The following is a 14,129-nucleotide window of genomic DNA, read 5'->3' as shown; positions in this document are numbered from 1 at the left end:
TGTAGTTACTGGTACAGGGGATGAAGTTACTGGTACAGGGGATGTAGTTACTGGTACAGGGGATGTCGTTACATTATAGTTCATTCGCCAGCGAACTGGGGAGGAGATCTGTAGGAGGAGAACAGATCTACTGAACAGTAGCTATAAATAACTATTGTTCTGATCTTGTTGTTGGTAATGCATTGGAAACACATTCAGGAACCATGTTGTCTGGTTCTCCTTAGTTCTCGTTTGTCCTGGTTCTGATAGTGGAATGGAGGCAATGAGATATTACAGTACAGTAGCTCCGACTTTTCTGATAGCTACTTTATTGAGGAAAAATATACTTACTGTATGAATTATAATCTACATAATAATTACCATATACTGTTGCTGTAGGATGATTGTCCCACTGTAGCAAACTGTCTCAAATTAAGATCCTATAAATGTAAGACACAATCCGATCATATACTGTATTTCTTCAAACAATGACAGCTGAAATGAACACATCAAATGCATTGTTGGAAACACAAACATTACTCAGGTAATAGACACAGGTATCTTACCATTCAGAGTTTGATTGTTGCAGCCACTGGTGTTACAGCAGAGCTGGTTAGAGGCAGTGCAAATTAAGCCCTTGTCTTTTGACACTGGCTTCAGTGCGCAGAGGAGTTCCGCAGTTGGAGGTAGTGATGGATGTTGCATTGAGAGTACCTGTAGTGGACCAAACAGGTTAAACATTATCAGACAACACATACACAGGCCTGAGATATCTTCTACATATTTATTTTACTCAAAGCAAGACTGTTGTCAATGACTAATTAACAAGGCAACAATAGTTAAAACATGATGAGCATATGTAATACATATTTATATTAGACCGCATTTGGTCCACTGGACTGAGCAGAAGGATGTCTGTGTTCTCCTCAATGTCCAGCTCAGTTGAGTAGTTCTTCAGTGGGATGGTGTGGGCGGTGAACATGCCAAGCAGAGCACTAATCTTGGTCATCTACACACACGCATGCGTGCATGCGCACACACACACACACACACACACACACACACACACACACACACACACACACACACACACACACACACACACACACACACACACACACACACACACACACACACACACACACACACACACACACACACACACACACACACACACACACACACATTTGTTTTACCCTCCTTGTTGGACTGAATAATGTATTCCCATTCAAAATCCTATTTTCCCTAACCCCTAAACCTAAGTATGACCCTAACTCCTAAGCCTACCCCTAAACCTAACCCCTAACCCTAATTGTAACCCTAAACCTAAGCCTAAAATAGCATTTTTCCTTGTGGGGACCCGAGAAATGTCCCCACTTGTCCAACTTTTCCTCGTTTTACTATCCTTGTGATATCTGGTCACCACAAGGATTGTAAAACCAAAAACACACCTACACAGTTATTAAATCATATACTTGATTTTTGGTTTTGTTTTACTTCCACCAATATTTGAGATGAAATTAAGTTCCTCTTTTGAACCATATGATGGTGCTGTTGTATTGCAAACATTTCTTCCTCTTGTGATATGAAGTGGGTGAAGGACACTGCATACCGTGATTATAAAATGCTGCTATATTTATTCAGTGGTGTTCAGTGGCCTGCCTTTTTGCAAAATATACAATTAGTTTTATCTCACCATGTAGGACTGATTTAGAGGTGGTTTTGGACTGTACATGATGACTGGGCAATGGCCAGGTTGATGTCACCAGGTTGTTCCACTGAGCCTTTACAGCAATCAAGGCCGTCTTAGTGTGTCTGTGAAGCTTCATCATGTCTTATGAACATACTCATAAGCAGACTGTACAAGGAAATCAAAAAGTGCAGTTCACACAAAAAGTACAAGATGACTAAATGTGACATATCTGTGTCAGGGCTCTGTATATGTAATGCTCCATGGCACAGTCTTGTTCGCCACTTTTGAAAAGTAAACAGTTCTTTGTACATCGCAATCATAGTGACTCCGAGGTCAGTGGACCCTTCCTATGTTCAATCCATTTCTGCCCGTCCCTGAGGACCCAGAGTCCCCTCTAATGCAGAGCAAACGCATTACTTCCACGGTAAGTTCCCAAATGTACATGCTAACTTCATTTTGAGTAGCCTACTGCAAACTGTGTCAGTCACATGTTTTATCTGATCTGTGACATTTCAAAGAACTGTCTGGTGAACAGAATGAATCTGTTGATGTTCATCTGTGAACCTTTCCTATTTGTTTCTGTCAGCAAGATGAAAGACGTAATTATACTCTCCCTGCTGGGGATTCTGGGAATGGGAAGGTGCTCTGAAGATGAATTAGGTTGGTCAACGCTTTTACCTTGTTGGGTCCCATGGGAATCTATTTTCTATTGTTCTATATGGAAAGTTAACGCATGAAAATAGTGTCATTATTTCAAATGTGGATATTTAAAAACAGTATTTAAAAACGATTTTATAACATGTATGGAGATTATCAGATGGTAACATGATTTATGGTTAATCTCTGTTCTAAATAGCTATCCTCACTATTCTCCTTCTGGCCCACAGTGAATGTTGCTCTGAGGGGCAAAGCAGCCCAATCCTCCACATCCTATGGAGGCACTGCAAAAAGAGCCATTGATGGAATATGGAACCCAACTTACGAATATCACTCCTGCAGCCACACTTTGGGAGAGACCAGCCCCTGGTGGAGGGTGGACCTGCTGGAGACATACCAAGTCACCTCCGTCACCATCACCAACAGAGATACTTTTGCAGAGAGGATCAACGGGGCTGAGATCCGCATTGGAAATTCCCTGGAGAACAATGGCAACAGTAACCCCAGGTATGGCACTGTCCTTCATCCAACATTTGAGCTTTAGAGGAAAATAATGTTGTATGCCCAGGCTGATAGCCCAGGTGTCTGCTATGTCACAATTCTGTTATTCCTCACATCCGATCTCTTCACCTGCTTCTCAATAGTATTGAGGAGAAGGTTCAAGGTGCCTCCACTAGGACTTTCTTATCCAGTGGGTTTTGACAGTTGCGTAAAGTAGATTTAATAAAAATGCCTTTGACAATTTTTACTCTACTAGATTCCTATTTTATGTTTACTTTTCACTCCCATACATTTCCCTGGCAGCCAAAAGTACTCAGGCAGGACAACAAAATGGTCCAATTCACACACTTGTAAAGATAATTTTACTTCTATCTTTTTTACTGCAGTATATTTACTTTTACTCAAGGATAACTGTTCTGTAATTATTCCACAACTGGGTTTTAAAAAGGAGGCGAGGATAGAGGATACGAGGAATCCACCTCCTCCTAATACGTCTAACTGTTCCATCCAGGTGTGCGTTGATATCTTCCATCCCCGCAGGGGGCTCCACCACATTTCAATGCCACGGGATGCAGGGGCAATACGTCAATGTGTTCCTCAGAGGATACATGCAATATCTGACCCTGTGTGAAGTGGAGGTGAATGCTCATCCTGCTCCTATTGGTACGCATCAAAACCTGGAAGAAAATAACCTAACAGAGTGATCATACACATATAGAGATACATATTTTGATGGTGATCCATTTGTGTGGTCATTTTCCTTTTTGATTAGCTATAAATGGTTGATAAGACCTGTACGTTATAACTCTCATGTATGTTTCATTGTGTCTTATAAGAAGAAATGGGACCAACTCAAGCTTCAGAACTCAACTTAATTGTTCCTGTTACAGGTAAACCCAGATCTATACCACATAAGTATGTTATATAAATTAATGGATCTTTGTACTGCATTGGTAAGTGTAAACCTTCTATTTCCCTAAAGACAATGTTGCCTTAAAGAAGACGACTCGCCAATCCTCCCAGTACTCCTACATGGGGGGCTCTAACAATGCCGTGGATGGAAGACGCCTCTCCATGTACAAAGACAAATCATGCAGCCGCACCAAGTCCCAAGTCAACCCATGGTGGAGGGTGGACTTGCAGCGAGCTTACAATGTCACCTCCATCACAGTCACAAACATTGAAGACGTTGATCCAGAGATGATCGATGGTGCTGAAATCCACATTGGAAACTCGCTGCAGAATAATGGCAACAGCAATCCATTGTGAGGAGCCTCATGAGCAAATATAACACAGAGCGCATTTGGTGTTTAAGATTTGAGATCAAAAGCCTGTTTATACCATGTGTTTTTGTTCAATTTCCTTCTTTAGGTGCGCTGTGATCTCCTCATATCCCGCGTGGGAGGTCATGACCTTTCAGTGCAGTGGGATCGAGGGTCGCTATGTGAACGTTTTCTTGCCGGGCTGCAATAAACACCTGTCACTGTGTGAGGTGGAGGTGAATGTGGGCAGCCGTCCTGGTGAGGAGCAGACATTATATGGTCTTGTCATCAATTAACGGAAGGGGCAATATGTGATCACTTCATCTAAGTTTATAAGCTTGTTAGGGTGAGAAAATCATGACATTTGGTCAAACTTGACCTATTCCTCTAAATTACAACAATTCTCTTGGTCATTTTACAGATATGAATGAACATCTTTCCTCTGGTATGTACAGGGCTTTAGTTACTATATATCTGTGTTATTGTTGGACATCAAATCAAATCAAAATTTATCGGTCACATACACATGGTTAGCAGACGTTATTGCGAGTGTAGCGAAATGCTTGTGCTTCTAGTTCCGACCATGCAGTAATATCTAACAAGTAATCTAACAATTTCACAACAACTACCTTTTACACTTGCCTACATGGTAGCTATTAGATGACTTGAAGCCATGGCTAACTGTCTCTTAACAGTGTGGGTTCAAAGCCTGTGACTCAAACCTTTATGTACTGTCATGTTTCCTGTAGACAGGAAGGTGCAAGATATGAAGAGAGGGCAAGCCATTCTATGCCCAGACCATAAGACTCGATATGGTAACACAATATACATTTTTAATTTTTTTTGTTGTATTATAGAGAATGCAACACTGTTTGAGAAATGTTTTCATTGAGATCGCTGATTAGTACAGCTATGTACTGCATCTTGAACTGACAATGAACCATTTGTAAACCCATGATTTTAATCTTGTTTGTTCTGTGAAGAGAATGCAGCCACTGGTGGGATAGCCAGTCAGTCGTCACAGTGGGACATGTTTGGAGATGCCAACAATGCCATTGACCTGAGCTGGACCAACCGGTATCTGGAGGGGTCCTGCAGCCACACGAAAGCCGAGGTCGACCCCTGGTGGCGGGTGGACCTGAGCAAGACCCACAATGTCACCTACGTCACCATTACCAACAGAGGGGACTGCTGCTCAGACAGGATCAGTGGAGCAGAGATCCACGTTGGGGACTCACTGTTCAACAACGGCAATAGCAACCCACTGTGAGTTATCTTCGTAACACAACTTCTGGCTGGCTATACAACCCACTATGTGTCATCCCGGTAACACAACTCTCCCTTAAACAACCCAGCCATCTCCATAACTCATCAACTATGAGGATTTAATCAGACTTAAAGGGGCAGTTTACATACACTTAGGTTGGAGTCATTAAAACTTTTTTTTTAACCAATCCAAAAATTTCTTGTTAACAAACTATAGTTTTGGCAAGTCGTTTAGGACATCTACTTTGTGCATGACACAAGATATTTTTCCAACAATTGTTTACAGACAGATTATTTCACTTATAATTCACTGTATCACAATCCCAGTGGATCAGAAGTTTACATACACTAAATTGACTGTGCCTTTAAACAGCTTGGAAAATTCCAGAAAATGGTTTCATGGCTTTAGAAGCTTCTGATAGGCTAATTGACATAATTTGAGTCAATTGGAGGTGTACCTGTGGATTTATTTCAAGGCCTATCTTCAAACTCAGTGCCTCTTTGCTTGAAACCATGGGAAAATCAAAAGAAATCAGTGCGAGCAAGGAGGCCTACAAACCTGACTCAGTTACACCAGCTCTGTCAGGAGGAATGGGCCAAAATTCACCCAACTTATTGTGGGAAGCTTGTGGAAGGCTACCTGAAACATTTGACCCAAGTTAAACAATTTAAAGGCAATGCTACCAAATACTAATTGAGTGTATGCAAACTTCTGACCCACTGGGAATGTGATGAAAGAAATAAAAGCTGAAACAAATCCTTCTCTCTAGTATTATTTTGACATTTCACATTCTCAAATAAATTGGTGATCCTAACTGACCTAAGACAGGGAATTTTTACTAGGATTAAATGTCAGGAATTATGAAAAACTGAGTTTAAATGTATTTGACTAAGGTGTATGTAAACTTCTGACTTCAACTGTAGCTATGGATACAATGACTGACCAGCTATGATATCAAAATTATAGTTGGAACCATGTTTTGAGGCTATATAGTTTGTTTAAATTTACTATGCTTAAGAACATTGGATAAAACAAAATTATATTTTTGGTTCTGATGGGCTATGACAGTTGAACTAAACTCATGAGGCATTTATAAGATATGTTCTTCAAGAATCATTGGGTATATATCATTCATTTATACATCCCAAAATGGATGTAGCAACTGCAGATTGCCCCTTTAAGCTTTCAGGAAACTCGTCCCTGATCCCTTATTTTGAGCAAATACTGTTTGTCCTGTAATCATCTTGTAACACATAACAATGCTCAAGATTCCTATGCCTGTAGGTGTGCCAGGATTCCATACATCCCTGCTGGGCAAAGCAGGACATTTCCGTGCGGTGGGATATCGGGGCGCTATGTCAACATTCTCCTCCCAGGAAAAGAGAAGTACTTGACTTTGTGTGAGGTGGAAGTGCAAGCAAGCACCTTTCAGGCAGGTATGGGCTCCATCGTTCAGAATGTACACCTTCTCCAGCAGATGCCTTTTTTATTATCGTTTACCGATGTACATTTGTTTTTACTCCACTCCCCTTCTTCCTGTGTCCTCCTTTTTCCAGGCCTGCCTTCAACTGCCCCCGAGACAGCTGTTACAGCTCCAAACCTGGCCTGGTTGTGGGATCTTCTGATATCCCTCGGAAGGCCGGCTATTCGGAAAGGTCAGCTACTCCTACATCCAATCATACAGTATCCTCCAGGCTAAAATTAGGACCAGAAATCAGAAATCCTTAACCAGAGGCTTGGATTTGACACAATATTCCATATTCACCATGTCATTTTTCTGAGCATGGGCAGCGCCATTGAGGGCTGTCCCTATTTTAAAGTAGTCAATGTCTTCTTCTTCTACTTCTATGAGTGTATTGGCAGTATCAAAATAAACTGAAAAGGTACACACCACTACCTACTTTGCTGGAGTGTGTAAAGTTTGAACAGATAGATGTACTGCCACCTGCAGTTATGGAATGTTTGCTCAGGAGGATAATTCATTGGTTGAACCCTCCTACTGACCTACTGTGACCCTTCCTTAACCCATAGCAAGTCCTACCCAATTGATTACTTCAAAATGGTGAAAGTCCTCAATGGTGCTGCACATGCTAAAACAGGCTTTGGGACAAATGCTCCCTCTAACCAACTCAATGGGTCAATTACATTTCAACACAGTTGATTCACGGAAGGCCGAATCCTAACTTAAAATCATGTATTTACCTCAAGTTTCATGCATTAGGATTAGGCCTGAAATGAGTTGACATGTGTTCGTTTCAACTCTGCTGTTGCATTGATTTCCCTTACTTCTAGTCTTCTATTTCTCCACTGAAGAGACCTATAATCAAAACAATACAGACGAAGAGACATTTGATCATGAGAAAATATCATTTGAGACACAACGTCCAGTTGATACAGTGCCTGGTAAATTACCCACATAGTCTACAAAATGTTGTCACGAAGGCTGTGTTTACATAGGCAGCTAAATTCTGATATTTGTTTCACTAATATGTCTTTTGACCAATCAGATTAGCTCTGAAAAAGATCTGATGTGACTGGGACAAAAATATCAGAATAGGGCTGCCTGTGTAAATGCAGTCTCATACTTAGTGCCTTCAGAAAGCGTTCACACCCATTTGACTTTACACATTTTGTTGTGTTACAGCCTGAATTTAAGATGGATAAAAACAACAAAAAATGTCACTGGCACAATATCCCGTTGTCAAGGCTTTCGTTGTGGGAAGGAGGAGCGGATCAAAATGCAGCGTAGTTGTGATTCATTTTATTTTAATAAAGAACTATACACGATAAACTAACAAAATAACAAATGTGCGCAAACAGCCCTATCTGGTGCAAAACACAGAGACAGGAACAATCACCCACAAACACACAGTGAAACCCAGGCTACCTAAATATGGTTCCCAATCTGAGACAATGACTAACACCTGCCTCTGATTGAGAACCATATCACGCCAGACATAGAAATAGACAAACAAGACATCCAACATAGAATGCCCACTCAGATCACACCCTGACCAACCAAAACATAGAAACATACAAAGTAAACTATGGCCAGGGCGTGACAGTACCCCCCCCCCAAGGAGTCCGCAAAACCTGAACCTATCGGTGAGGGTCTGGGTGGGCCTCTGTCCGCGGTGGCGGCTCTGGTGCTGGACGTGGCCCCCACTTCACCGCAGTCTTCCCCCACTTTGTCCGCTTCCGTGACCTCCCAGCCACGGCAACCCTACTTAACACAGGACAGAGGGGCAGCTCGGGACAGAGGGGCAGCTCGGGACAGAGGGGCAGCTCGGGACAGAGGGGCTCTTCAGACTCCGGCAGCAGCGCCGGACAGGCGGGAGACTCCGGCAGCACAGGAGAGGAGGAAGGCTCTGGCAGATCCTGGCAGACTGGCGGATCTGGAAGAGTCTGGCAGACTGGCGGATCTGGAAGAGTCTGGCAGACTGGCGGATCTGGAAGAGTCTGGCAGACTGGCGGATCTGGAAGACTGGCGGATCTGGAAGACTGGCAGATCTGGAAGAGTCTGGCAGATCTGGAAGAGTCTGGCAGATCTGGCAGACTGGCGGATCTGGAAGAGTCTGGCAGACTGGCGGGTCTGGAAGACTGGCGGATCTGGAAGAGTCTGGCAGATCTGGAAAAGTCTGGCTGACTGGCTGATCTGGAAGAGTCTGGCTGACTGGCGGATCTGGAAGAGTCTGGCTGACTGGCGGATCTGGAAGAGTCTGGCTGACTGGCGGATCTGGAAGAGTCTGGCTGACTGGCGGATCTGGAAGAGTCTGGCTGACTGGCAGATCTGGAAGAGTCTGGCGGATCTGGAAGAGTCTGGCGGATCTGGCGGATCTGGAAGAGTCTGGCGGATCTGGAAGAGTCTGGCAGATCTGGCGGATCTGGAAGAGTCTGGCAGATCTGGCGGATCTGGAAGAGTCTGGCAGATCTGGCGGATCTGGAAGAGTCTGGCTGCTCCATGCCGACTGGCGACTCTGGCTGCTCCATGCCGACTGGCGACTCTGGCTGCTCCATGCCGACTGGCGACTCTGGCTGCTCCATGCCGACTGGCGACTCTGGCTGCTCCATGCCGACTCTGGCTGCTCCATGCCGACTCTGGCTGCTCCATGGCGACTCTGGCTGCTCCATGGCGACTCTGGCTGCTCCATGGCGACTCTGGCTGCTCCATGCCGACTGGCGACTCTGGCTGCTCCATGCCGACTGGCGACTCTGGCTGCTCCATGCCGACTCTGGCTGCTCCATGCCGACTCTGGCTGCTCCATGCCGACTCTGGCTGCTCCATGCCGACTCTGGCTGCTCCATGGCGACTCTGGCTGCTCCATGGCGACTCTGGCTGCTCCATGGCGACTCTGATGCCGACTGGCGACTCTGGCTGCTCCATGGCGACTCTGGCTGCTCCATGGCGACTCTGGCTGCTCCATGCCGACTGGCGACTCTGGCTGCTCCATGCCGACTGGCGACTCTGGCTGCTCCATGCCGACTGGCGACTCTGGCTGCTCCATGCCGACTGGCGACTCTGGCTGCTCCATGCCGACTGGCGACTCTGGCTGCTCCATGCCTCTGGCTGGCGACTCTGGCTGCTCCATGCCGACTGGCGACTCTGGCTGCTCCATGCCGACTGGCGACTCTGGCTGCTCCATGCCGACTGGCAGCTCCATGCAGACTGGCAGCTCCATGCAGACTGGCAGCTCCATGCAGACTGGCAGCTCCATGCAGACTGGCAGCTCCATGCAGACTGGCAGCTCCATGCAGACTGGCAGCTCCGGCTGCGCTAAACAGGCAGGAGACTCCGGCAACGCTGTAGAGGCGTAAGGCTCTGGCAGCGCTAAACAGGCGGGAGACTCCAGCAGCGCTGTAGAGGAGGAAGGCTCTGGCTACGCTGAACAGGCGGGAGACTCCGGCAGCGCTGGAGAGGCGAGGCGCACTGTAGGCCTGATGCGTGGTGCTGGCACTGGTGGTACTGGGCCGAGGACACGCACAGGAAGCCTGGTGCGGGGAGCTGCCACCGGAGGGCTGGGGTGTGGAGGTGGTACTGGGTAGACCGGACCGTGCAGGCACACTGGAGCTCTTGAGCACCGAGCCTGCCCAACCTTACCTGGTTGAATACTCCCGGTCGCTCTGCCAGTGCGGCAAGGTGGAATAGCCCGCACTGGGCTATGCAGGCGAACCGGGGACACCGAGCGTAAGGCTGGTGCCATGTAAGCCGGCCCAAGGAGACGCACTGGGGACCAGATGCGTAGAGCCGGCTTCATGGCATTTGGCTCGACGCTCAATCTAGCCCGGCCGATACGCAGAGCTGGAATAGAACGCACCAGACTATGCACCCGCACTGGAGACGCCGTGCGCACCACAGCATAACACAGTGTCTGCCCGGTCTCTCTAGCCCCCCGGTAACCACAGGAAGTTGGCGTAGGTCTTCTACCTAGCGTCGCCATACTCCCTGTGAGCCACCCCCAAGATTTTTTTTGGGCTGACTCCCGGGCTTCCTATCGGGCCGCCGTGCTTGCTTCACCAACTCCATTTTTCTATACCCCTCTTCGCACTGCTCCAGCGAATCCCAAGCGGGCTGCGGCACTCCTCCTGGGTCGGCTGCCCACCTGTCTATTTCCTCCCACGTAGTGTGGTCCAGAATCTGCTCCCATGTCCTTTCCTCTCTTTGTTGCTCCTGCTGCCGCTGTTGCATGTTACCACGCCGCTTGGTCCTGTTGTGGTGGGTGTTTCTGTCACGGCTTTCCTTGTGGGAAGGAGGAGCGGACCAAAATGCAGTGTAGTTGTGATTAATTTTATTTTAATAAAGAACTATACACGATAAACTAACAAAATAACAAATGTGCGCAAACAGCCCTATCTGGTGCAAAACACAGAGACAGGAACAATCACCCACAAACACACAGTGAAACCCAGGCTACCTAAATATGGTTCCCAATCATAGACAATGACTAACACCTGCCTCTGATTGAGAACCATATCAGGCCAGACATAGAAATAGACAAACAAGACATCCAACATAGAATGCCCCCTCAGATCACACCCTGACCAACGAAAACATAGAAACATACAAAGTAAACTATGGCCAGGGCGTGACACCCGTAACGTTTTTTTTAAACAAATGAGTAACAAACAAAAGCTGAAATGTCTTGAGTCAGTAAGTATTCAACTCCTTTGTTATGGCAAGCCTAAATAAGTTTAGGAGTAAACATTTGCTTAACAAGTTGCCCATTTGGGCATGGTGAAGTTATTAATTATACTTTGGATGGTGTATCAATACACCCACTCACTACAAACTCAGTTGCCGGAAAGGAAGGAAGGATTTCTCCAAGAAACCAATGGAGACTTTAAAACAGGTACAGAGATTAACGGCTGTGAAAGGAGAGAACTGAGGATGGATCAACAACATTCTAGTTATTCCACAATACTAACCTAACTGACAGAGTGAAAAGAAGGAATCCTGTACAGAATACAAATATAATAGAAAATGCATTGTGTTTGCAACAAAAGCACTAAAGTAATACTTCAAACAATATGGCAAAGCAATTCACTTTTTGTTCTGAATAAAAAAGTCTTATGTTTGGGACAAATCCAATACAACACATTACTGAGAACCACTCTCCATATTATCAAGCATCGTTGTGCCTTCATCATGTTATGGGTATGCTTGTAATGGTTAAGAACTGGGGAGTGTGTTACGACTTCCGCCGAAGTCGGCCCTTCTCCTTGCTCGGGTGGTGTTCGGCGGTCGACGTCACTGGCTTTCTAGTCACCACCGATCCATGTTTCAGTTTCGTTTTGTTTTGTCTGTATTACACACACCTGGTGTTCCCATATCATGTTCCTTATTTAACCCTCTGGCATACATTTCTGTTCTGTCTGTGATTGTTGGTGTCTTAAGTGGTTGTTGTATGTGCTAGTGTGTATGTATGTTCTTATTTGGAATTTTTGCTTGACTTTTTGAGTAAACTCCGTTCCGCAACATCTCTGCACCCAATCACTGACAGTTTTTCTGAATAAAAAATACATTGAATGGACCTAATTCTAGAAAACCTGGCCCTGTCTGCTTTCCACCAGACACGGGTGGCTTTAGAATCTCAAATATATTTTGAATTGTTTAACACTTTTTTGGTTACTACACGACTCCATATGTGTTATTTCATAGTTTTGATGTCTTCACTATTATTCTACAATGTACAAAATAGTACAAATAAAGAAAAACCCTTGAATGAGTAGGTGTGTCCAAACTTTTGACTGGTGCTGTATATATTATTATTATTATTTTGACATAAAACACCGTAAAAATACCAGCAAATCAGCTCCAAGTGATTTTAGTTTTGGAAATCTGTTCCAAAGTATTCCCTATATTTGTGACCGTATACAAATGTTTGCATGGTTTGAAAAGATAATATTTTAATAAAACATGTATTTATACTTCCTGTGGTCAATTTGCAGTTATTCAAATTATTTGCAATAATGTTCCGGCCCCCTGATTTTTTTTTTTTAAATAAATCACCCCACGGGTGGATCTAATTTGATAATCCCTGTCTTAGACTTACCGAGAAAGACTGACTGCTGTAATCGCTGCCAAAGGTGCTTCTACAAAGTATTGACTCAGAGGTTTGAATACTTAGGTTAATGAAATATTTCTGTGTCATTTCAAATACATTTGTTAAAATAAAAACATTTTGTTCACTTTGTCATTATTGTGTAGATTATCATGTTTTAAATTTTGTTTGATCCATTTTGAATTCAGGCTATAACACATCAAAATGTGGAATATATCAAGGGGTAAGACTAAATTCTGAAGGCACTGTTTCCCCCCCTAATTCTTGTGTCCCCCTCAGAGAATCTAGTCTCCGGTGGAATAGAGGTCCATTCCTCCCAGTATGTCAGCCACGGTGCTGCCAGCAATGCCACCGACAGGAAGCGTAACCCACTGTACCATGTTGGCTCCTGCAGCCACACGGAGGCAGAAACCAACCCCTGGTGGAGAGTGGACCTTTTGGACACATACCAAGTCACCTTTGTCACCATCACCAACAGAGGGGACTGCTGTCTCCACAAGATCAACGGGGCTGAGATCCGCATTGGAAACTCCCTGGAGAACAACGGCACGACCAATCCACTGTGAGAAGATATGATTCATGAAGCCTTGGCTTAGATGATCCACAGCAGTCACGTTTTAGAGATGTTGTGGTGAATTCACATCAATGATTGCAGGTTTCATGATCAGAAAAAACCTCTGGCTGTATGCTCTAACTTACTGGTATGTGTGCGTTTCAGGTGTGCTGTGATCTCCGAGATGAGAGAAGGGCAGCCAATGGATATTCCATGTAACATGGAGGGACACTATGTCACTATCGTTCTCCCAGGCAGAGAGAAGTACCTGGCACTGTGCGAGGTAGAGGTGTATGGGGGAAAGTGATGACCCTAACCAATTTGAAATTACTCCTTTTACAGGAAAGTTCCAAATAAGGCCAACATAGTTACCATCTAACTACAGAATCACTTAATATTTTGAGAAGTGTGGAGAAAGTCACTCACTATTTCTCATCATACCCAGTGGAATCTCAAATAGTTTTCTTTGAAGGCGGACGCCGTATTATAGCCAAATTATAAACAGTCACATTTGTATTCAGGTGTGTATTCTATTAATAAAGGCTTGTTACTGTGAATCCAGAAACCATTTAATGAATTTAATATCCAATTCTCTCAAATGATCAACCAGCAAAAACTCACATTGGTTTCACTGTTAATCAAAAACAAGAGAAAGAAA

At 44.7% G+C, this 14,129-nt stretch overlaps 2 protein-coding genes across 5 annotated transcripts; both read left to right on the top strand.

Moving 5' to 3' along the window:
• Positions 1-1,963: 1,963 nt before the first annotated feature.
• Positions 1,964-14,028, top strand: LOC135522222 (uncharacterized). 4 transcript variants are annotated; one of them, XM_064948288.1, is made up of 14 exons: positions 1,964-2,096; positions 2,259-2,332; positions 2,560-2,836; positions 3,342-3,493; positions 3,667-3,720; positions 3,813-4,095; positions 4,202-4,371; positions 4,514-4,537; positions 4,842-4,907; positions 5,076-5,358; positions 6,644-6,795; positions 6,916-7,014; positions 13,198-13,480; positions 13,637-14,028. In XM_064948288.1, the coding sequence occupies exons 2-14, from the start codon at positions 2,263-2,265 to the stop codon at positions 13,776-13,778; spliced, it is 2,055 nt and encodes a 684-aa protein (XP_064804360.1). In that variant the 5' UTR covers positions 1,964-2,096; positions 2,259-2,262; the 3' UTR covers positions 13,779-14,028. The 4 variants fall into 4 exon arrangements, with proteins under 4 accessions (XP_064804360.1, XP_064804357.1, XP_064804358.1 ...); XM_064948285.1 differs by having other exon boundaries at positions 1,991-2,096; positions 2,263-2,332; XM_064948286.1 differs by having other exon boundaries at positions 1,993-2,096; positions 2,263-2,332; positions 3,670-3,720.
• Positions 9,762-13,181, top strand: LOC135522223 (protein SPT2 homolog). The gene is made up of 2 exons (XM_064948289.1): positions 9,762-10,195; positions 10,250-13,181. The coding sequence occupies exon 1, from the start codon at positions 9,782-9,784 to the stop codon at positions 10,172-10,174; it is 393 nt and encodes a 130-aa protein (XP_064804361.1). The 5' UTR covers positions 9,762-9,781; the 3' UTR covers positions 10,175-10,195; positions 10,250-13,181.
• Positions 14,029-14,129: the final 101 nt, after the last annotated feature.

The sequence above is a fragment of the Oncorhynchus masou genome, chromosome 30, assembly GCF_036934945.1.
Source record: "Oncorhynchus masou masou isolate Uvic2021 chromosome 30, UVic_Omas_1.1, whole genome shotgun sequence".
Classification (NCBI taxonomy): domain Eukaryota; kingdom Metazoa; phylum Chordata; class Actinopteri; order Salmoniformes; family Salmonidae; genus Oncorhynchus; species Oncorhynchus masou.
The sequence above is the reverse complement of the archived record's forward strand: the minus strand, read 5'-3'. Positions and strand labels throughout refer to the sequence as shown.

Excerpts from the sequence above, each read along its gene's own strand:
- LOC135522222 (XM_064948285.1), top strand. The coding sequence starts at position 2,022 with ATGTTCAATCCATTTCTGCCCGTCCCTGAGGACCCAGAGTCCCCTCTA. Across the intron at positions 2,837-3,341 it reads AATGGCAACAGTAACCCCAG|GTGTGCGTTGATATCTTCCA; the intron begins GTATGGCACTGT and ends TGTTCCATCCAG. Across the intron at positions 4,096-4,201 it reads AATGGCAACAGCAATCCATT|GTGCGCTGTGATCTCCTCAT; the intron begins GTGAGGAGCCTC and ends TTCCTTCTTTAG.
- LOC135522223 (XM_064948289.1), top strand. The coding sequence starts at position 9,782 with ATGCCGACTGGCGACTCTGGCTGCTCCATGCCGACTGGCGACTCTGGC.